The sequence below is a fragment of the Alexandromys fortis genome, unplaced genomic scaffold, assembly GCF_014885135.2.
Source record: "Alexandromys fortis isolate MF-2015 unplaced genomic scaffold, M_Fortis_MF-2015_v1.1 scaffold_39, whole genome shotgun sequence".
NCBI classification, from domain to species: Eukaryota; Metazoa; Chordata; class Mammalia; order Rodentia; family Cricetidae; genus Alexandromys; species Alexandromys fortis.
In genome coordinates, this window is record NW_026067918.1 from 2,563,597 (window position 1) to 2,585,626 (window position 22,030).

The 22,030-nt window shown below is 46.2% G+C and overlaps 1 protein-coding gene across 1 annotated transcript in view; it reads right to left on the minus strand.

Annotated features, from left to right (window-relative positions):
• Cyfip1 (cytoplasmic FMR1 interacting protein 1) overlaps window positions 1–22,030 on the minus strand; it is a 76,609-nt gene that overhangs the window by 6,554 nt on the left and 48,025 nt on the right. The window contains 15 exon segments of the mRNA XM_050140430.1: window positions 890–959; window positions 1,602–1,702; window positions 1,974–2,117; window positions 5,487–5,574; window positions 8,910–9,109; window positions 10,011–10,130; window positions 11,149–11,257; window positions 11,359–11,435; window positions 13,183–13,279; window positions 13,640–13,796; window positions 15,236–15,463; window positions 15,466–15,550; window positions 15,553–15,801; window positions 16,813–16,960; window positions 18,606–18,772. Coding sequence (XP_049996387.1) covers window positions 890–959; window positions 1,602–1,702; window positions 1,974–2,117; window positions 5,487–5,574; window positions 8,910–9,109; window positions 10,011–10,130; window positions 11,149–11,257; window positions 11,359–11,435; window positions 13,183–13,279; window positions 13,640–13,796; window positions 15,236–15,463; window positions 15,466–15,550; window positions 15,553–15,801; window positions 16,813–16,960; window positions 18,606–18,772 — 2,040 coding nt within the window.

Genomic DNA, 22,030 nt, shown 5'->3' on the forward strand with positions numbered 1-22,030 from the left:
CCCCCCCCCCCCCCCCCCCCCCCCCCCCCCCCCCCCCCCCCCCCCCCCCCCCCCCCCCCCCCCGCTCGTCAGTACTACCATCTAGCTACCCAGCGTAGTGAAGACCCTTTCACCCGGGTTATCCCTCAACAAGCATGAGCAAAACTTAATAACGGCAACTACTGAGCTGTGTCCTATCAAGACTTATCTGATCCAATAGCCGCTTTCCCTTCAGCATTTAAATTTCCAGCCGTAGTTTTAGTGCCTCGACATTATTTTTTTATCTGCTTCTTATCAGTGAACCAAAACAGGACTCTTCTAAGCCAGGGCCAACTATATCTGAGGGCCCAGCCACAGCAGCAGGCTGGCGTCATGTGTGGGCTCCAAGTCCATTCATAAGATGATAGACCGGAGGAGCACACGGGTGGCAGTATGACGCATACCTCTACTGGTGTGGGGTGTTTTCAGACAGCTAGATTATCGTGATCGAATGCACAGATTCCTCTCTTGATAATGGCACTACTAGGAAGTGAGGTAAGATGGATGGGGCCTGTTTAGAAGTGGGGGTCACTGGGAGCATGTCCATGGGGGCTACATGTTGCTTTGGACTCTTCTATATTCCCTTTCTCGGCTTCATTTGCCAGAAGGCAAAGAGCGTCTTCTTCAGTATGACCCTGCCGCCGTGATGCTCTGCCTCAAAGCACCGAGCCAAGATCTCTCGTCTCCTGAGTTACTTTTCAGAGGTCTTTGGTCACAGCGATACTAAAGTAACTAAGTGATGCCACCTTTGGAGAGAATGCTGTCAGGTAAGAGACTGTAAAAGGCACTCTTGAGTGACAGCTTCTGAGAGTCCAGCTGAATCCTAAAGCAACACAAACATCATTATGGCTATTTATTTGGATGTCCTCACACCGGCCTGGAGGTCATGCAGGTTGGCCCAGAAGTACACGTCTAAGGACTTTGGGTGACATTCTTGCATCCTATGAATCAGATAGGGCAGAGTGTTTTCCAGACCAACAAGACTATCAAATGGCTAAGAGGCCAGGGAAAGGGAACAGGGAGCAGGGTCCAGTGGCCACTTTGAATGCTTTTCCCCATTGAGGCTACTAGGGCAACAGGACCTTGCAGTCGCCACCCAGACGCAGAGGAAGCAAGATGAGAATGCCTCACTGAGAAAAGGTACCAAGCCACGTGGCTAAACATAGATAAGGATTAAGGGTTAATTTAAGTTGTAAGAGGTAGTTAGTAATAAGCCTGAGCTAATAGGCCAAACCATTTATAATTAATATAAGCCTCTGTGTGTTTCTTTGGGACTGAAGGCTACAGGACTGGCTGGGACAGAAATTCTCGTCAACAGGACCTAGTAATTTCAATAACACAATACCAAAATCTTTTCTGGCTGACAAGCTGGGTCCTTCAGTTTCATTAACTGGAAACTTTAATCCCAAAGTCACTTCCTGCACACTTGCCTGCCGCCTACTCGTAAAGTGTATTTGTTTCTTCGACTCTAAATAGGCAAATTCCCCCTATCTGCCGGGAAGGACACATCTGATTCTTCTTCGTAGCTTCCAACTTGATTCCCTCCTCTCCAGGGCTGTACTCATGTGGGGTACTCTGGGCACCCTTGCTCACCAGGAGAGCCGTACTCATGGCGGGGAAGGCGGCAGATCTTGGGCATCACCTCCATCAGGGTCTTCACGTACTGCAGGATCGTGCCTTGCAGCTACAAGACACAAAGGGCTATGTTAGCCATCAGCATCCATTCTCACGGACGGCAGGGGTGACTCGCGCCTCAGTCTTGTGAGAAGCAGACAGTACAGTGGCACAGCCTTATATCCAGAAGAACCATCCTCTTTAGATAGGAAAAATGCTTGGAGCTAAGTCGAAGCATTTGTCTGTCAGAGACTGAGCCTAGACGGCAAGACGCCCCTGTTGGCTTTGTCTAACCCATGAAATCCATGCTACAGGAAAAGCACATCTGCAGAGAAACTCACCAGGCTCTTGACAACCTTCAGCAGCTCTTCCATGACCACCGCGATGCCCTGGTAGCCGAGCAGCCGGCAGATGACCTGGAAATGAGGAGGCCCCACAAAGTTCCGGTAGCTGCCGTAAATGCTGGAGTAGGCCAGGTTCAGAGCCTGGGGAAAAGACAACAAAGCTTTCAACATGGTCCCCGCGCACTCATTCGGATGATTCCCAGGATCCAATGGCAGACAGTAGGAACTGACTTTCACGAGCTGTCTTCCGATCTCCGTGCACATGCCCCCTTGCTCCCCAAGATAAGCAACAACCCCAAATTCTAAACAAATATAACTTCTCAATGTAATTTTCTTCATGCATGTTAACTGGCACTCTCCAATGTCTGAGGACCAGGAAGAAGCCATACCAATATTTTGTCCTATCTAAAACAACCCCATGAGTCTTTCTTGTTATCGTCTGTGGTGGTCTGAGTGAGAACGGCCCCCAGAGGCTCAGGCTCATATCTGGATGTGTAGTCATGAGGGAGTGGCACTATTTGGGAAGGATTAGGAGGTGTGGCCTTGCTGGGGTTGATGTGTCACTGGGGGTGGGCTGTGAGGTTTCAAAAGCCCAGGCCGGGCCCAGGGTCTCTCTCAGCCTACAAAGCAGGGTGTAGCTCTTAGCTACTGCTCCAGCACCATGCCCACGGCTGCGTGTCCCCTGGCATGATGATCACGGACTATGCCTCTGAAACGGACTATGCCTCTGAAACGGTAAGCAAGTCCCCAATTAAATGTCCTTTAAAAGACTTGCCTGGGTCATGGTGTCTCTTCACAGCAACAAAACAATGACTAAGACAATACCCTTTAAGTAATAGTTTTACTTTATTGTATTTGTTTAATGTTGATGCTTTTTATTGTTTACTATTCATATTATCAGTCAATTGTGTTTATACACATATACACACACACTATATATATATACATACATACATACATACATGCATACACACACACATATATACACATACACACACACAATATTTTCTCCCTTGGTTTCATTTTATAGTCAAGTGTCCCCTTTTTTAACCTCCTTCTACATTAATAACATTTTGGCTTTATATTACTAGTTTTAAAGAAGCATTCTTATGGTTTCATCGTTATTTAATGTATTTCTTTTTATTTCATGTGCATTTGTGTTTTCCTGCTATGTCCAGCAAAGCTGTCTTTTAAAACCGAGAAGAAAATCATCTTGTAAGGCGGTCCACTGCCAAGCCAGCACTGCTGGAGGTACTTAGAGGAACACTAAACACAGAGGGCAGAAAGAGACCAGTTCATCACAAAAGCACAGGAAAGAACAGATTTCACAAGCAAAACAGATGAACGACCTAGAGCTAGAAAGGAATCGGTCGCATCCAACAGCGAAGCACAAGCCTCTAACACATACAGGGAAGAAAAGAACTAACAACAATCCAGCCAACAGCAAAACTTGCCAACAAAATCACAGCAAGCAAGAAACACCTTCCAGTTATCTTAAATGTAAAGGGTTTCAACTTACCAAAGAAAAAACATAGACTGGTTAAATGGAGTAAGAAAGCTACATGCAACTCGCATTTGCCTTAAGAAGCACCTCTCACTCATGAGTCAAGACAGTCAAAAAGACAGAAAACAATCCTTCATATGTAAACCTAAAACAAGCTGGTGCAGTTGTTCTATTAATGTGAACTTTAAAGCAAAATTCTTCAGAGGAGATAACAGAGGTCACTTACATATTAGTAAAAGGAACAATTAATAAGGCAGACACAAAGTTGTCAAAAACCTCAGGGCTTGAGAAACAGCTCAGGGGTTAAGAGTGACCATGGCTCTTGCAGAGGACCCAAGTTTGGTTCTCAGCACCTACAAGGCTCACATCCATCTGTAACTTAGGGGATCTGATGTTCTCTTCTGGCCTAAACAGGCATCAGGGACCCACACGGTGGATACAGATAAACACAGACAGAACACTCATGAACGTAAACCAAAGGGAATCCGTTCACTAAAGTCAGAAAGATCTAATATAACTACACAACCCAAGGGACAAATGACAAATTCAATCCCCCAAATCAGCAGAAGGCAAGAAAACAGAGGATAAAGAAAAACCAACCAAACAGTTGGTTCTTTGAAAAAGCAAGCAAACAAAGATTCATTAAACCCTAGCCAAACTACCTAAAGAAAAAGAATTCACAACTTAGTAAGATTAGAGCTAAGAAGGGAGGTTACAATAGGTCCCAGTGAAGCCCAGAGGATTTCGAGTGAATTATTGGAAAACAAATTTAAAATCACAATGACCATACTTTCTCGCACATGGATCCCACAGTTAGGATTACATCTCCCTCTTCCTCCCTCTGTCTGTGTGTGTCTACGTCATGAGGGGGGAAATGGACTCTTCCTACCAAACTTCACTCTAAAAAAAATGTTAAAAAAGCCATTTGGTGGAAATTAAAATTCCTGCAGAATCAGCGCTTCTTGGGATTAAACTATGTGCTCTAGGCATCACCAGGTGCTAAGAACTGCATTCTATTTACCAGTCAGGGCTATCTGAATCAGCCAATCACGTAAGAATGTGAAGCTGTGCTCTCACTGCTCGTGAGACGCAAGACCCTGCGCATTAGAAATAAAAACCCAGCCGGACTCTGGCGGGACAGGCTCGCCTTCTGGATTTGACCACGCACGAGGCACCCTTCTAAAGAAGTAAAACTTGGCCTTACCCAAATACTTCAGAATGCATGCTTATTTCCTTGGATCCCAGACCCATTTCCAACACAGCTAGAAAGGAGATCGTGAGCTGGAGGGTGAGATCTTACGGTGTGGGGCGGGGGGGGGGGGGGGGGGGGGGGGGGGGGGGGGGGGGGGGGGGGGGGGGGGGTGTCCTAGACTCTATGTGACGTGGGAACAGAGGGGGTGATCAGGCACTAGTCAGGTGGAGGGCACGAGAGAGGGCAACAAATTAGAACCAAGTGTAATGAATGACAGAGCTGTATGGAAACTCTGCCATTTGTATGCTAAGCTAAAACAATTACATTTAAAGATAAATCTTTTTCTGGCTAGGTATTCAATTTAAGTTAGCGATAATTCGTTTTTGTCTTTCTGATTTTTCTACTTCTAACAAGGAAATACAAAGAAAAAGTCCCTACTGGGAATCTAAAAGCTGTATTTCCTCCGGAAGTCTAGCTAGCCAGTTAAAATATCACTAGGTTTATTCAGAGGTCTCAAGAGTTAAAGGGAATAACTTCCTGCCTCAGCTAACTTCTTGTCAGCTTGACACAGATAGTTATACCTGGGAAGAGGAAGCTCACCTAAGAAGCGTGTTTATGGGACATTTTCAGGATTAATGATTGATGCGGGAGAGCCCAGCTCACTGAGGACAGTACCACCTCTGGGTAACTGTTCTGACTTCTCTTCATGAGGGACTACAATCATAAGCTGAAACAAACCCTTCCTTTATGATCTCAGTCAGGGGCTTCCCACGGCAATCGAAGCCTATCGTAACACAAACAGGAAATAACCTACCTTGGATCCATGCAGGTACTGGGGTTGTGCATTGGGCTGTTTGTCTCGCTGAAATTCCTGAGAAAATGGCAATACTGTCCGAACAAATCTAAACAAGAAAGATTACAAGGGAAAATAAGGAAAACAAAATTTAATAGCAATTCGTTAGCTTCCAGGGCTTCCGATTATATACCTAACATCTTTTCCCCAGTTAAACGATAACATCAAATATGATAGTCCTAGTGAATTAAAACCCCAAGAGCGAAGTATCTATAAGTCCTCTAAAATAGCACAGATAAATAATAGTAAACGCAATCTCATGAGCTAGAGCGGGAACATCAGTTGTCCTCCTTCTTAGAAACAGTCTTCATGTTCACAAAGATTCTGGCCTCCTAGCATCCTGAGTCTAACGCACTCCTTGACAACCGGTAACAGACACATCCTTGGCTTTGCTGCGTTCTAGAAACAGGGTGAGGACAGCATGAGGTGTGACATCGCAGGTACTTAGAGCACTAGTCGTGAGCTAAGAAGCCAACTAAAGGATGTTTTACACAATTCAGTCAAAGGTCTGCATCTTTATAACATATCTAGGCCATTTAAAACCAGATGAAATTCCAAGCAGAAACTTTCAAATTAAGGTTGAAACGTGGGGCTGGAGGTAAGATAGCTCAGCAGTCAAGAGCACCGGCTGCTCTTCCAGAGGTTGGCTTCAGTTCCCAGCACCCATGTGGTGGCTCACGGTTGTCTGTAATTTCGGTCCCAAGGGACCCAATGCCCTCTTCTGATCTTACATGGACAAACTAGGCACACAGGTGGCCCCAACACATACATACAGGCAAATAGACATATAAAAAAATACATACACAGATTTGCTAATTAAGTCTACGAACTTGGAGAACTCACACAATACTATATAATAAACTTAAAAGAGAGAGAACTTTTCCATAGTTTGCACACAAGCACGTGTGCCGGAGAATAGGAACCTGCAAGGCCAAGGCTTTCACAGAGTGCAGTTGACAGGGCCAGATTCTGACCCATTGTCAGACCCTAGTAACTGTGGACTGCAAAATCTTCTCAGTGAGTATTCAGAAGAAAGATATTTTTAAATTTATTTTTGCTTTTTGATATTTCAAAGCAGGGTTTCTCTGTGTAGCACTGGCTATTCTGGAACTCACTTTGTAGACAGGCTGACCTCGATCTCACAGAGATCTGTCTGCCTCTGCCTCCCGAGTGTTGGGGTTAAAGGCGTGCACCATCACCGCCTGGCAGAAAAATACTTTGTGTGTATCTTTCGAAAGGATAGTGTATCACTATGCTGATGGATGCAGGGATCAGGAGAGTCCCACATGCTCTCAGGCACTGTTGTCCCCAGTCAAGGGCACTGTTAGGATAGGCTTAAGGAACCTTGCTTGAGTAGTATGTTCCTGGGAGTGGGGTTTTGATGTTGCAAAGTCTCTCACAATCCCCCCTGTGCTCTGTCTCACGCTTCAAGATGTGAGTCCTCAGCTTGCTGTTCCAGCTGCCAGGCTCGCAGGCTGGCACACTTTCTCATTCCAATAGTGATGGGACTCGACCCTCTGCAACTAGAAGCCCCGATAAAACCTTTTTCCTTGAAGTCGCCTTGGTCATGGTGTCTTAGCACAGCAATAGAAGAGTAAGCAATGCGCCCGGCATACACGATACTCAACTTGCCCATGTCTACGGATATCAACACGCCTTCGGCTGTCTCTGTTTTTGTGCCTGTGCACACTGTGCGTATACAGGGAGCCTCTGCAGGCCCCAGAGGTCACACATTTGTCCTAGGAAGAGCATCCTATCAGGATGCTGCTCAGAAGAGGCACCCTTCCCCTAGGGTGCACGGCTGTTCACACCGTAGGGATACATCCCATGTGTAGGATTGTCCCATACCACCAACCTCCACCTGTCTGTAATGAAGCCTGGGCAGGAGAGGGCAGAGGAGAGATAAATCTTAGCTCCAGTCACTGAAGGAGGGCAAACATCAACAGGAGATGCGTCGTTTGTTACAAAAGGTTTCTTCCAGTGTCTACCTATATCCTGATTTGCCTTCCCAAAGAATAAGCGGCTGGTCAGATTTCGACCAGGCAGGCCCTAACTGAGCTTGTCTAGTATGAAGATCGGCCATAAAACATGGGACGGACCAGAGAGAGTAGAAGTGTTTACTGCCATACCCGATCCACAGGACCATGTTGGTGGGGGAAGAACACACCCCTGTAAACTGTTCTCTGACCGCCAGGAGCATGTCATGGAACACATGTACTTTAAATACACTCCACAAATAAATACATGAATGCATAAAAACAGCAAAAAATTAAAATGTTCAAAATAATGTCATGAGTGAAACATTAAATATGACACATAATACATGCATTTCTTTTTCTTTTTTCTTTTTTTTTCTTCTCAAGACAGGTTTTCTCTGTGTAACAGTCCTGGCTGTTTTGGAACTGGCTTGAGATGATTCTGGCCTTCAACTCACAGGGTTCCGCCTGCCTCTGCCTCTGCCTCTTGAGTGCTGGGATTAAAGGTGTGAGCCACCAGTGCCCAGTCTATTCTATAACTCTAGTATGCAGTATGCACACATAGTACAGTGTATTACATCTATGACCACACTGGCGTTGCTATCTCTGTGCTTGTGTTTTATGAACTAACTTTCCCCTTCATTGTAGGTCACATTTTTTTTCTGATATTGGGCATAGCTAATTCCGGAATGGATGCTCGACACTGTGGTATCTTTTTATTGGACAGCGGAGACACTTGGGAGCAACCACCTTCAGCAGTCCTAGAAGTCAAATGGGCCAATGGTGGGACTCATTATCTTGAGGGCATACCCTGTTGCTGGTGGTCTGCTGGCAAAGAGACCACACTAGTCCTAAGGAAATTCCATTCTGCTGACCAACGTGGACATTAAATACTGTTCCTATCCATGGCTCTCCCACCAAATGGGTTACTTCGTTCTCGTTAACACAACAGAAATGGAGCGGGAAGGAAGGAATTTAACTGACCCACACTCTCACAGCCCACAGCTTTTCAGACAGAAACACGACAAGCAGAATCGTCCGCCACATGCTGACGTCGGGGAGACGTGGAAGCAGGTGGTGCAGTTCCTGCAGCCCTTTCCAATGCACGTGAGATTGTGTCTACGCTCACAACTAAGCATGGAGGTGGAGCCTTGGCTGTCCTGCCTCAGGCTCCAGCCTCTCACCGGTCAATCTATTTCCAGATGCAAAGCCACAACTATCTGCCCAAGTGCTGGTCCAAGGCTGTGAACGGAAGCAACAGGGAGGGCCCAAGAGTCCAGAACACAAGGGAAGGAGGAGGGAGAGTGTTATGGGGACATCTATGGAAGTCAGTGCCAAAGATCGGCCATTGTAGATACATCTGGAGACAGGGCTGTGCAGAAAAGACTGTGAGGCTAAACATGCTTACCGGTTGGTGGAGCCATTATAGCAGTAGTTGGGCAAGAAGTCGTAGTTCAGCTCCCAGAAGACATGGAGGGTAATCCTTCCATAAGGCGCAGACACGTTGTGGTTGGCTTCCCGGAACATGGCGTCAAAGCTGTCCAGTGTGAGGTACTTGCTCATCAGCTTGTGTGTCATGCGATTGATTTCTAAGAGGCCATCCAGCTCCTACGGAAGCACAGGAACGGGAGGTGAGCACATAGACGGGCCACCCGGGGAGGAGGCATTTGCCTGCGGTCTGAGATCCCCACCTGGGACGTCTCACCTATGAAAGGTTGCACTGAGGTGGCTACCAACACGTGAGCCGAAACATGGCTGCAGTAGGTTACCAGAAATGGCTCCTCAACTTGACACCCGCCTCCCCCCAACTTCTATAGTCCCACCCACTGTGCCCTGGTCTTTTCTGCTCTGTGGTCATCTGTACATATTCACCAGAGTCCTCAAGCCACCACCGACCTTCGGCAAAGGCAATCTGGACAAATCACTACCTAACACTCCTGATTCTCAATGGACCATCTAAGCCCGAGGCCCTGTCTCTGCCCCGGGCACACAGTCCAGCTGGTACTGGCCACTTTGGGTCAGTTTTCCCAACTGATATGCTTATATATAGACATTTCTTGATTTACAGTGGACGTACACCCTGATAAAGCAATTGTAAGCAGACATATCAGTAGGTGGTGAGAGAATTTACAATACTTAACCTTTTGAATATTATCATTGCTTAGGCCAGTGTTTCTTCAATATGCCAAAGTGTTTACATTAGTACCTAACTGGACAAAACCATCTAATACAATGCTTGATAACAAAATATATTCAAACACTTTCTTTTAATCTATCCAGGAGTTTATAGATTTCAGTCCTGGTCCCCAATAGGTCTAATTTATTCAAGGTCATGATTATTCTCTTCTAAGTTCCTATGAATTAGGAATACTAAGAGCAGGTAATAATATGATACTTGACACAGTCGAAGGCCAAGTAGTTCCCATCTTTTGTTGTCTGCACAAGAACAGACCTACTATTCGCTCAACTTTATTGACAGAGAGGAAAACAAATTAGTTCTAGTACTTACGACCACTGACGTCAAATCTTCACTTTCAAACCGCCCGATTGCCAATTCTAGAGATTTATACATGGCCGCTGAGACACGCTGCGTAATCAGACGATTGAGATCAATGGATCTTCCGAGCAGCTGGAGGAAGAGAGAGGGTGAGAGAGATCACGGTAAAGAATAAACACAGCCTGGCGGGATGGGTTAGTAGGGAAAGGCACCAATGGCCACACCTGGCATCTTGTTCAATCCCTGGAATCCAAATAATAGAAAGAAGGAAAGGGCTCATGCAGATTGTCCTCTGACCTCCACACAATGCCCTTCCCAAATACAAAGAGATATTTCTTTTTAAAAAGTAAGCTCAAAGGTCTTAGAAACAAACAAACAACAACAACAACAACAAAAAAAACAAATAAACATCAGCCATAAAACACCCAAGACAAAAATACAAAAAATTGTGTGTGTGCTCTTGAGGCAAATGGCTCCCTGTGAGTTCAAGGTCAGTCTGGTCTATAGAGTAAGTTCGGGGCAGACAGGGCTGTTACACAAAGAAACACAGACACACACGTGTGCGCACACACATACACACATATATACACACAAACACACACAACACACACACATAGACACAGCACACACATACATACACACACATGCACACACAGCACACACACATACACGTACACACACGTACTACACACATGCACGCATGCACACGCGCACACACACACACACACACACAAAAGCCTATCTTTTTGTCTTTGTTTTTGTTTTCTCAAGACAGGGTTCTTCAGTGTAGCCTTGGCTGTCCTGGAGCTCACTCTGTAGACCAGGCTGGCCTCAAACTCAGAGAGATCCGCCTGCCTCTGCCTCCCGATGTGGCTCTCAGCTGTGACTTCATTGCCATGGCTACCACTGTGTTCCCCACCGTGATGGTTATCAGCTCTAACCCTCTGAAACTGTAAGCCCTAAATAAATGTTCTCTTCTCTACGTTGCCTTGGCTTCTTATCATAGCAATAGCAAAGCAATTAAGACATAATCTCAACAACAACAACAAAACACCTTAATACTTTCATCGCCGTGCTGCTTAGACAAGTCTAGCTGGCTCTAAAAAGCCGACTGCCTTCAAAACACACTTCAGTAGGGTCAATGGCTCACCTGCACATGTCTCTGCTTCAACAGCGTCTCGTAGCGGTTGGACGGCGGCAGGTGGATCGTGGCGCCCTGGTTTTTGCATTCTGATCGTAACCGTTTGTCGAGAAGCAAACTGGTGCAGGGGAGAGGATATTTGTCACACACTGGATTTATTCAACAGGACTATCGGATCAAATCAGGATTCTGCACGAGGACCGCACGTCACATGCTTACCTTCCTGCCATAACCTTGTAATACGCAAATATCTGGTCTGCCAGTTTGTAAACAAATTGGTCAAAACATAGATTCACCTGGCGAAAAAGCAAACGTTGTTAAGAGTTCAACTCCTGACACCAAGATCATATAACAACTCAAAAACAAACACTTCTGCTTTCCTTCGCTTATTTTGCGTTGTTTTCAGCAACAGTTGATTCATTACGTAGCTCATTCTAACTCTGATCCTCAAGGCTCAGGTTCCTGGATCCTGGGACTATAGGCATCACGTGCACCATAGCTAGCTCCAGACCCTTGCTTCAACACAAGTTGAGGCTCTTATTAGAAAAGAAAAAGTATTGATGATCTTGTTGTCTAACATGGCACATAGAGTGTGTTGGGGTGACCACCATGCCGGCATCAAAAGTTAGATTAGAACACCATTGAGGAAATGGTGGCATCTTTCTGTCATAGCGCCAAAGAAGCTGAAGGAAGAGGATCGGAAGTTCAAGGCTGGGGGGATATGTTCAAAGCATATGATACACTTGAGAAAATTATCCTTGTGGAACTACCTCAACATGCAGTGTACACGCCAACATTACTGCTTACAAAAGAAGGAGGAGGAAGAGGAGAAGGAAGAGGAAGAAGAAGAGGAGGAGGAGAATATTAAGAAATCAGGCAAGTGGTGGTGTACGCCTGTAAACCCTGCACAAAGAAGCAGGGGCAGACAGATCTGAGTTTTACACCAGCCTGATTTACAGAGTTCAAGGAAGAATAAAAGCCGAAGCTACATAGGGATCTCGAGACCAGTCTAAGTTATGGAAGACCCTATCTCCAAACGACAAACAACCCAACAAGAAGAAGCTTACAGGGAGAGCATAACTCTCGTCCCCTCAAATTTAAAGGAACAGGAAAAAGTCCCTGAGCCATCTGCTCTCGGGGAGGTAATGCACACCATGGCTAAGTCATTGCACTTATGAATGTATTCGACACAGGCTGTCAAAGAACCACCCGGGATCCTAGGGCCTCACTTAAACATGGGCATGGCATCATTCTTCAGAACCATGAAGAGATTGTGTGTGCTCTGAGAGGCAGGGAGGCGCAGGACCTGCACACAGCACCAGGAGCGTGAGTCTGTGTCCATGCATCCCGCACTGCCTGGGAATCAGGACATCATCCCTGAAGAAACACTAAGATGTTGTCTGGGAGGAGGTGGAGCTGCCCGGATACAGGAAGTGATCTCTTGAGGTTAAGTCCTCTTACATCTTAAGCAAAAGAGACACAGCCACTCAGTTGCATGTGTGTGCTAACCTAACAATTTCACCTGTGAGCACGCGCCCTTAAGAAATAACCCAATAAGGTCAGGATTACTCATGTAATCCCAGTACTGAGAAAGCTGAGGCAGGAAGATTGTCCTGAGTCTGTGGATAGCCTGGGCTATGGGGAGGAGTGTGTGTGTGTGTTGGAGGGAGCACACAAGCATGCACCAGTCCAGTGTGAATAAAAAAGTGTGCGTACCAGGAATTTCAGCAAAATACTATTTTATTGCCTCTAAATTTTAAAAACCTAATGAAATTTAAAAGAAAGTGGGGGGTGGATCAATTGAACGGAGCATCCCGCCAAGCGACAGATATGGATGCAGAAATCGCTTATTGCAGAGTGGAAAAGCATACCCTTCCGGTGTATAATCAGAGAAGGCGAAGTCAGAGAGGCTCATACCGAAAAGGGCATTTCACCCCTTAGCACACTCTACATTTAGAGAGACTTTAGCTTTTGAATCCTCAAGATAAAGAGTAAAATTTAAGAGGTACCTAAAAACAGCCACTAAGGCAGCGGGTCCCTTACCTCCGCCTCGATTTCGTCATAGAGAAACTGCTTGTTGAACCTGGTGAGCGCGTAGTGGGCGCTGTCGTTGTACAGATCCAGGGAGTAGAGGACGTACCTGCAGAGGATGGACACCAGTCACTCCCCAGCCAGCAACGTGTGACCCTCACAGCTGCCTAACGGGGGAAATTTAACTGCCATACAAAGAAACCGATTTCTCACTTTTCATGGCAAACGGTATTCCTGTACAAAGCTGAACCTTAAGGGGTTACTGCACATCACCGGGTCAGAGAAAGCGAGGCACCTTTTCCTCTATGAAGGATACACAAAGACTACGCAGATGAAGGGCCTCCATGACTTCACTGTCTTCATGGTGTGGTCTAACTGTCTATTGGTATCAGTATTCAGTGTTTTTCTTTCCGTCTTAATCCTGAGTTAACAGGTGCAGATACAGGCGCATGGCGCGAAGGCTACTCACTCCATCATGGACGCCTCCTTGGTCTCGAGGATGTGGTCAGTCAGAATCCAGGGCATGGACATCTCAATGGGGAACTGGATCCTCCTGCCCATGGTCAGTTCCAGGAAGAACTCTCGGAACCACAGCTGGGAAAGGTCACAGCACTGCTGCAGTGTTTCTTGAGGGGTTCAAACGACACCAGGTTATCGTCCGCGGGCAGAAAATGACTCGTAGTCCAGAGGAAACGAGAGGGGTTTTACACAGGATGTGGCTCCTCTATGCTTAGCTCCCAGCCATGCAGCATGGATGCAAGCAGGAAGGGGTCACCGGACACGTCATATGAGACACAAGACTAACATGAGCGTGGCTTCGGGACAGTGAGGACCCTACACCTTCAGGGCAGCCAGTGTCGTCCTGCCATCAGGGACCTCAGGCACCCTTCCTGGCAGGATCGGGGGACGGTGTCCTTTTGAAAAGGAGAAGTGAAAAACAGGACCCCAGGTTTCATATCCCTCATCTGAAAACCGGAAATCCCAAATGCTCCAAAATCTCAGAATTCTTAGGTACGATGTGGTGTCCTGAGCGAAACATCCCATACCGCTTCTTGTGCAGTGGGAAGAAATCCAAACGTAGACACAGAGACTATGAGAAGGTATGGCTGTGTCTAGTGAACGGGGTCACAGTCAGAGCTGGCTCAGATGCCGACCAATTAAAATGACTGTGACATCAGCATGCAACCTCGGGGACTGGCGGTAATGTGACCATGCAGCGTATGACTGTCCAAATCTTCAGACTGTGTGTGTAAGGTGCAAAAAAATAAGAAACTATTTATACTCGGATCCCATCCCCCAAATCTGTCATTACACAAGCATCTCTGGTCCCAACCATTTCAGATGAAGGATACTCAACCTGTGTGTCCCTTTCTGTAGGACAAACACCAGTGTCTAGGATGTAAGATTACATGCACATTTGGGAGAGGTTTAACCGATACAGAACTAGAAACAGATCTAAAACAATTAAGATTTGTTATGTTCTCGGAGCTCAAAGTAACAGTATTATTCTTTATTCTACTGCCTGCAGCCTTAGGCAGAGATTTCCTGCTCTAAGCAGAAGACCGTGAACAGCGTGATGAGGCCACAGGCAGACACAAAGGGTAGAAAGCACCCACCAGTGCCAGGTCAAAGTGGCGGGGTGTCACCAAAATGGTCACTTGTCTGTCTCCGAGCACTTCTGCTATCTGGGCAGTGGGGGCCAGAGGGGCCATTTCTTCTACTCGTCAATGCCTGGATCTCGATCCAGGTAAGAGATTACAGCTCCCTGTTTTTGTTTTCGTCAGCCTGATTTCGTGTTCACTCGGCAGGGCCGACCAAAGCCCTGTGGTCCTTGTCCTGCTAAGTTTAGGCCATGTCTTACAGAGGCCATGGCAGAGGCTGGGGATGGCAAGGGACCCAGGGGCTCTCCAGGATGTCTGGCCACCACCACAAAGGTGAGGACGTGGTACCATGTGGGTGCATGAAGAGATGGGCAGGAAGATGGTCAGGTAGGCAGAAGCGTCCCGGGTGGTGTTAGCAGTGTTAGAGCATGCCAGGCCGGACTCTGGTCAGCACTGTCTCTTACCACTGAAATTTATCAAGTGTGTGTAGAAGAAGGACTCTCGATGGAACTTTTCTATGTCCAATATGGTGGGCCCCTCAAGGCTACTTCTCAAGGTTTTCTTGGCACCACTTTTGTCTGCAATGAGGGACTCTAGCATGGTTCTCACCATGTAAAGCTGTGTTATCCAAGGAGGTATTTGTAGGGGAAAAAATATAAACGGTACATTAGTCACAACAAACGGGAAAATCTACAGAAGAAGACCTGCTCCACTACACCTTGGCTGAATCCCATGCCCGCAATCAGCCTGCCAGAGAGAGGCTGTCCGGAGGGCCTGGGACTCCGCAGAGCCAAGATGCCGCTTCCTGGGACGAACTCTGTGTAGAGGAGCAGCTCACCTCCGTGCCATAAGCATCAACAAGAAAAACGAAGGATGTCTTACCACCAAAGGTTAAGAGAGGTGGATAGGTGTACGACTGCCTCAGAAACGCGTTTACCACATGCAAGAGCCTTTCCATGCCCAGAGACTTGAGCTGCCTCTGCAGCTCGGCAGAGCTCAAGGACTCAGCCATAGTGCGCACCAGGAAGAGCTAGACACGGACAGACGGGGAAGGAGAAGCGGGAGAGAGCCGTTAGTCACACGATGCACAGGTCTGGTGTGGTGGTGGTGGGGGAGGGGGACACAGGGACAGGCAAATGGATGGAAGAGCAGAGGGTGGTGTATGCCTCACATGGACCCCAAGAGTGGCCGAGAGCCTTGCTCCTGACCGGCAAGCGGTTACACACAGACCCAGCCATGTCCTTGCCGGTACCTTTCTACAGGAGTGATAGAGATACGAAGCCTCTTAGAGACGTGACAGGAGGGGACAGGTTCCAAAGCAGAGAGGAGCATCTAGAACCAAGTGAGTCAGTGAGAAGCCCCTTAAGGACGGCTTACATACACCAGAAGGAAGGGCAGCAAGGGCAGCTTTAGACCATGACATACGAGAGCGACATTTCATTTTTAGGAACACTCCATTTATAGATTTAACACGGAAATTACAGTCACACGTTTAAACATCAAGAGAGAAACACAGACGTGCGGGCATATGCCTGCAGTTCTGGGAGGCCCAAACATGAGAACTGCTAAGTTGGACGCTAACCCTGAGCGATACGGTGAGTACTGGGCCAGCCGAGGCTAGACCCCTTTTCTGTAAAAATACTGAAGTGGCGTGGGTGTGGAGGAGCACCCTATAATCCCAGCACTGAGGAGGTGGAGGTAGTATGATCAGAAGCTGGAGGCCAGCCTAGGCTGTGAGACCCTGTCTCCAAAAAGCAAAAAAGGCAACACGATATAAATATGGAAATGTAGGCATATATTTCACAGACAGAAGTAGAAATGGCATCCTAGGACTTGTGCAGTTAAATGCAGAAACCAGATATCCCCAGGCATGTCTGAGTCAAGGTTTTAGATTCACTTGGGCAAGGTACAGAAGAGAAGAAAAGCCTCAGGCAGAGCAGGATTTGCCTGTGCAGACAATGGCACCACTATGTCAGTCCCGCCCCATCTGCACCGCCAACCCCCGCCCCCAGCCCCATTCTAGGACAAAGATGATGAGAACCTGTGTGCTGGAGGGTCCCACAGCACGCCGTGGCACCTTGATGTCAAAGCCACTCTTAGGGTCCTTCTCGCCCCGCAGAGCTGGGTCGTTGAAGGGTTCGTGCCCAGTCTCCCAGTCACACACAGTCTTCCTGATGGCCTGCAGAACACTAAACCGCCCATGAAGGCATCAGACGGGGATCTCTGCAATCACAGCGTCACGTCACCCAACCACCAACGCACAGAGGACGCCTCTGGCTGGCGTAACACGGTAAGAGTCTATTCATATGAAACTTAAAAACAACAACAAAAAAAGGGTTGCGTTTTTTAAAGTGACATTAGTCCCAAAAGACGTAGTTTGCACCAATAAGCCAGGAAACAAGGTTTAACTTCGTGAACATGAACCAGGCAGCCAAGTCAGGGCAGGGAGAACAGAGGCTCTCAAAAGCCCATCCAGACAGCAGCGTTCTGCCTGGCTGTGGACAATCGCTCCTGCACACCAGCAGGAACTGAACTCATCACATAACTCAGGAGAAAGGACATGTGTCTCGACTCCCTAGAAATGTAACCCCAATTGCTAATAATCTGTACTGTTAGGTAGGGTACATGGACTAGAGATATCTTATGTTGACTCTGGTCACGTCATGTGGAAAATTCTGGATAAAACTCAATGGCTGAGCAGTGCTGGAGCAACCATTTGATAACAGCACTTGGGAGGCAGAAGCAGGCAGATCTGAGTTCAGGGCCAGCCTGGTCTACACCATGAGTTTCAGGCCAGCCAGGGCTAGACAGAGAAACCCTCCCTTTAAAAGTGGCTGGTGGAACAGATCTGGCTTTTGTCAAGAGCAGGCACTGCTATATCCAATGTGTCTTCAACAAAATCGTTACCTGAAAGACTAGAACAAGGGTTTTGGATTTCACATCTGTTTGGGGTTGGGACGATTTGAATATAAGTAAATTTTCTTGGGGGTAAGATATAAGTCTAAATAGGATACTAATTTGTTTTACATATAAACTACACACATAGTCAGATGACAATTTTATAAGTTATTTTAAGTATTGTTGGATATAAAATTATCTAATTCAGGATGCGGGTTTCTATTGTGGCATCATATTGTTATTGAAAATGTTCTGGATCTTTAAGACTCAGTGGTAGAGTATGCCTAGTATGTGCAAGGACCCATGTTGAGTCCCTACCACCACACACACGTGCAGGTCTACAGCTATGTGCACATGTTCTCTCTCGCTCTGACTTTGGGGGCATCTTAGATTTTAGACTTTTATAATTAGAATGCACACACAGTATAGAATTTTCTTAATTTTAAAAACCATATTATCTCAGGCAACTCTAAAGTGAAACACTATATATTCCTGAACTCTGGTTTCATTTACACACATTTTTTTGAAAGTCAATATATATAAAATTAAAATAAAGTTGCATTAAAAACTCTCATGGTCTCTCAGATTTATCATATCTAGGTTATTTTTCACCAGACTTATAGGATAGTCTAAAAGATGTCATATTTGGGAGAGAAAGAGCAGAATGTGGGGCCTTATATCCTAGAACACTTGGCGGCTGGATGATTCTCTTGACTCTGGGTCTCTAAACCCCTGAATACTCAGCAGGTAACTGATGACTGCTGTTCAGGTCACTAATTAGATCCCACATTCTATGCAGACACAATTCATCAGAAACATGGCTAGGAGTTGAAGAGAAATATCCTGAGCCTACTTATGAAAGCAGACATGCCTTCCGTCTGAACCTATGCTCCCTCCGTGGCCTTGGGGCTGTGAGGGAGGATGAGGGAGGCTGACCTCTGGATGACGTTCTTCTTCTTCTTGATGGCCTGTCTCAGTGGCTCTCTGAGGGTCACCTGGGAAAAGTCTTGCAGGGCAGCGTAGACAGTGTGCCTGATGGCGTGATTGAACACGCTCTCCATCCTGCCCATCAGCACCTGCAGGCCTTTGATCATGGCGATCACCTGTAGGGACACAGCTTTCAGTGGCTGAAGTGGGACAGGGGACAGTCCTTCACTGCCTGGGAAGTCTCCTTCGCACTCACAGATCTGCCCTGGCTCCCGTCCTTGCCAGTGCCAGGCTGCCCTGTCCCATCACCTTCTGCCCCACAGCAGAAGACTCCGTCTGCTCTGTGCCTACCTGGAATCGACCTCACCTCATCCCACCATGAGTACCCTGAGGGCAGCAGTATCTGATTCAAGAACGCCCTGTCCATCATGTCCATCCCTGATGGATTCAAATACAGAAGTACATGCTCAAAAGGCAAATATGAACGTGACCCAGAAAGGAAAAAGAAGTTACCAGAGTTTGTATATTAAATCCTACTTGTGGAATAACAATGGGACATGAACTTAATACATGTGGAAAGGGTCTAGAATTAAAAACAAAACAAAACAAAAAAACGAAGCCAACTGTTTAAATTTCTATGTAACAGTTCCATAGATGCTACATATTTCCATGAAGTCACATGAAGGGTTGCCATGTGTTTATGCTGGAGAACTATATGATGGATTTATATAATTCATACGGGGGAGGGGGGGGACTTTTACTTTAAAAAAGTGCATAGGGCAGGGGCTGGAGAGATGCCTCAGCAGTTAAGAGCACTGGCTTCTTTTCCAGAGGACCTGGGCTCAATTCCCGGCAACCACATAGTGACAGCCAACCATCCGTAACTCCAGTTCCAAGTCTAATGTCTTCTCATCCCCAGCTCTACAGCTCCTGCAGTCTCCCTTTCCTCTCTGGCCCTGTGTCCCATGGATTACAAAGACCTTTTCTAGCCTTCCTTCCCTAACTCATCCCAGTTGCCCAGCCTTCAACCCCAGCAGGCATTCTCTGTGAACACACCAGCTGAATGGGCAAGAAAAATTGGCGACACACAATCACCACAGGCTCCAAAACGCCAGGGGAAACAGAAGCCAAGGAACAAACCACCCAGTCAACAAATCCAGAAATCAACACCTAGACCACTCAATCAACAACAGCCAGGGTAACATGTCTTCAATAGAGCCCAGCCACCCTACCACAGCAGGCATGTATATCCCAGCACACCGAAGCCCAAGAAATCGACCTTAAAACCAACAACGTGAAGGTGATAGAGGTCCTTAAAGAGGAAATGAACAGATCAATTGGAAGAATAAACGCCTTAAAGGAAGTCGAGAAAACACACACAGTGGAAGGAAACAAATAAAACTCTTCAAGACCTGAAAATGGAAATAGAAGCAATAGAGAAAACACAATGGAGGGAAATCTGGAAAGAAAAATTATAGGAAGGCAAATAGGACCGACAGAGGCAAGAGCACAGTATGGAGAGCCACTTGTTGGTTCCCGGCATAAGAGAGTACAAGACATGGAAGAGAGATTCTCAGACATTGAAGACATGATAGAGGAAAGAGATACATTGGTCAAAGAAAATGTTAACCACTTTCAACAGAAATCATAGAAGAAAACTTTCCTAACCTAAAGAAGGACAGGCTTATAAGGACAGAGAAGCATAGAACACCAAACACATTAGAGCAGATAAGAAAGCAGCCCCCATACCACATAACAACCAAAACACTAAGCATGCAGAACAAAGAAAGAATATTAATAGCTGCAAGAGAAAAAGATCAAGTAACATATAAAGGCAGACCTATCAGAATTATACCCGATTCTCAATTAAGACACTAAAAACCAGAAGGTCCTGAACAGATGTTTTGCAGACACCAAGAGACCATAGATGCCAGCCCAGATTACTATACCCAGCAAAAGCTTTTATCACCATATATGGAGAAAACAAGATATTCCATGACAAAGTCATATTTAAACAATATCTACAAATCCGACCCTACAGAAGGAAAACTCCAACCCAAGGAAGGAGGTTAACTACACACATGAAGACACACGGAATAAATAATGTCACACCAGCAAAACCAAAGAAGGGAAGCACACGCCTGAACGCCTGCGTACGCACACCACACCACCACCAACAAAACAACAAAATCTAACAATCGTTGGTCATTGATAACTCTAAACATCCATGGACTCAATTCCCTAATAAGAAGACACGCACTAATAGATGGGAAAACAGAATCCATCCTTCTGCTGCATACGAGAAACAAACCTCAAGATCAAAGACAGACATTCCATCAGAGGAAAAGGTTGGGAAAAGATATTCCAGGCAAACAGACCTAAGAAGCAAGCTAATGTAGTTCTTTTGATATCTGACAAGATAGACTTCAAACCAAAACTGATCGGAAGAGATGGGGAAGGACACCACATACTCATCAGAGGAAAGATGCACCAAGATGAGATTTCAATGCCGCAAACACAAGAGCACCCAAGTTTGTACAAGAAACCCTACTGCAGCTTAAACTACACACTGACCCTCATGTACTGAGACGGGGAGGCTTCAATGCCCCATTCTCAACAACTGGCAGGTTATCCGGACAAAAACGAAACAGAGAAATGCTGCAGCTAACAGACATTGTAAACCAAATGGATTTAGCCTACAGAATATTTCACCCAAACACAAAAGAATATATCTTCTACTCCGCCCCTCCAATAATAGAATATAATAAACTAAACCCTCCCACTGACAAACAATGTATCTTCAATAGTCAACAAGGTGCCAAAATAGTCCAATGGGAAAAGATCACCTTTCCGTTAAACACGGGGGACTGCTGGATATTCATACGCAAAAGAAAAAAAGCTGGGGTTCTTGATAGTAAGAGTTAGCTCAACAAGCTTGGGATGATTATATCCTTGCTTACTAAGGGCTGTAGCTGGAGAGACGGCTCAGTAGCCACGAGCATATGGGAAGTCCAAGCAGAGAACCGGCATTTCCAGCTCCCATGTCGAGCGCCTCACAGCTACCTGTAACTGCAGCTTCAAGGGAGGTAGAGACCTCACCAGCCTCCACAGACAACCCCCCCTACAAAGAAATCTGGCATTCACTCACACAGACATATATATATATAGAAATAAAAATGCTAACAGAGCGTCAAAAAAGGAAGGTCTACCTATTGGTCACTAATAAGGTACGTGATTGACTAAGTGAATGATTAGATAACCTAATCCAGGAATAAATATTAAGAGCATAGCATAGCATAATCAAGATGAGCTGGTGAAAGGAACTGAAGGGGAGTTTTAGTGATCATACCTAAAAAGGGGAACCGGTATCTAGAATATAAAAAGAACTCTTGCCAATTCAATAAGTCAGTTTTAAAAATAGGTAAAGGATGTAC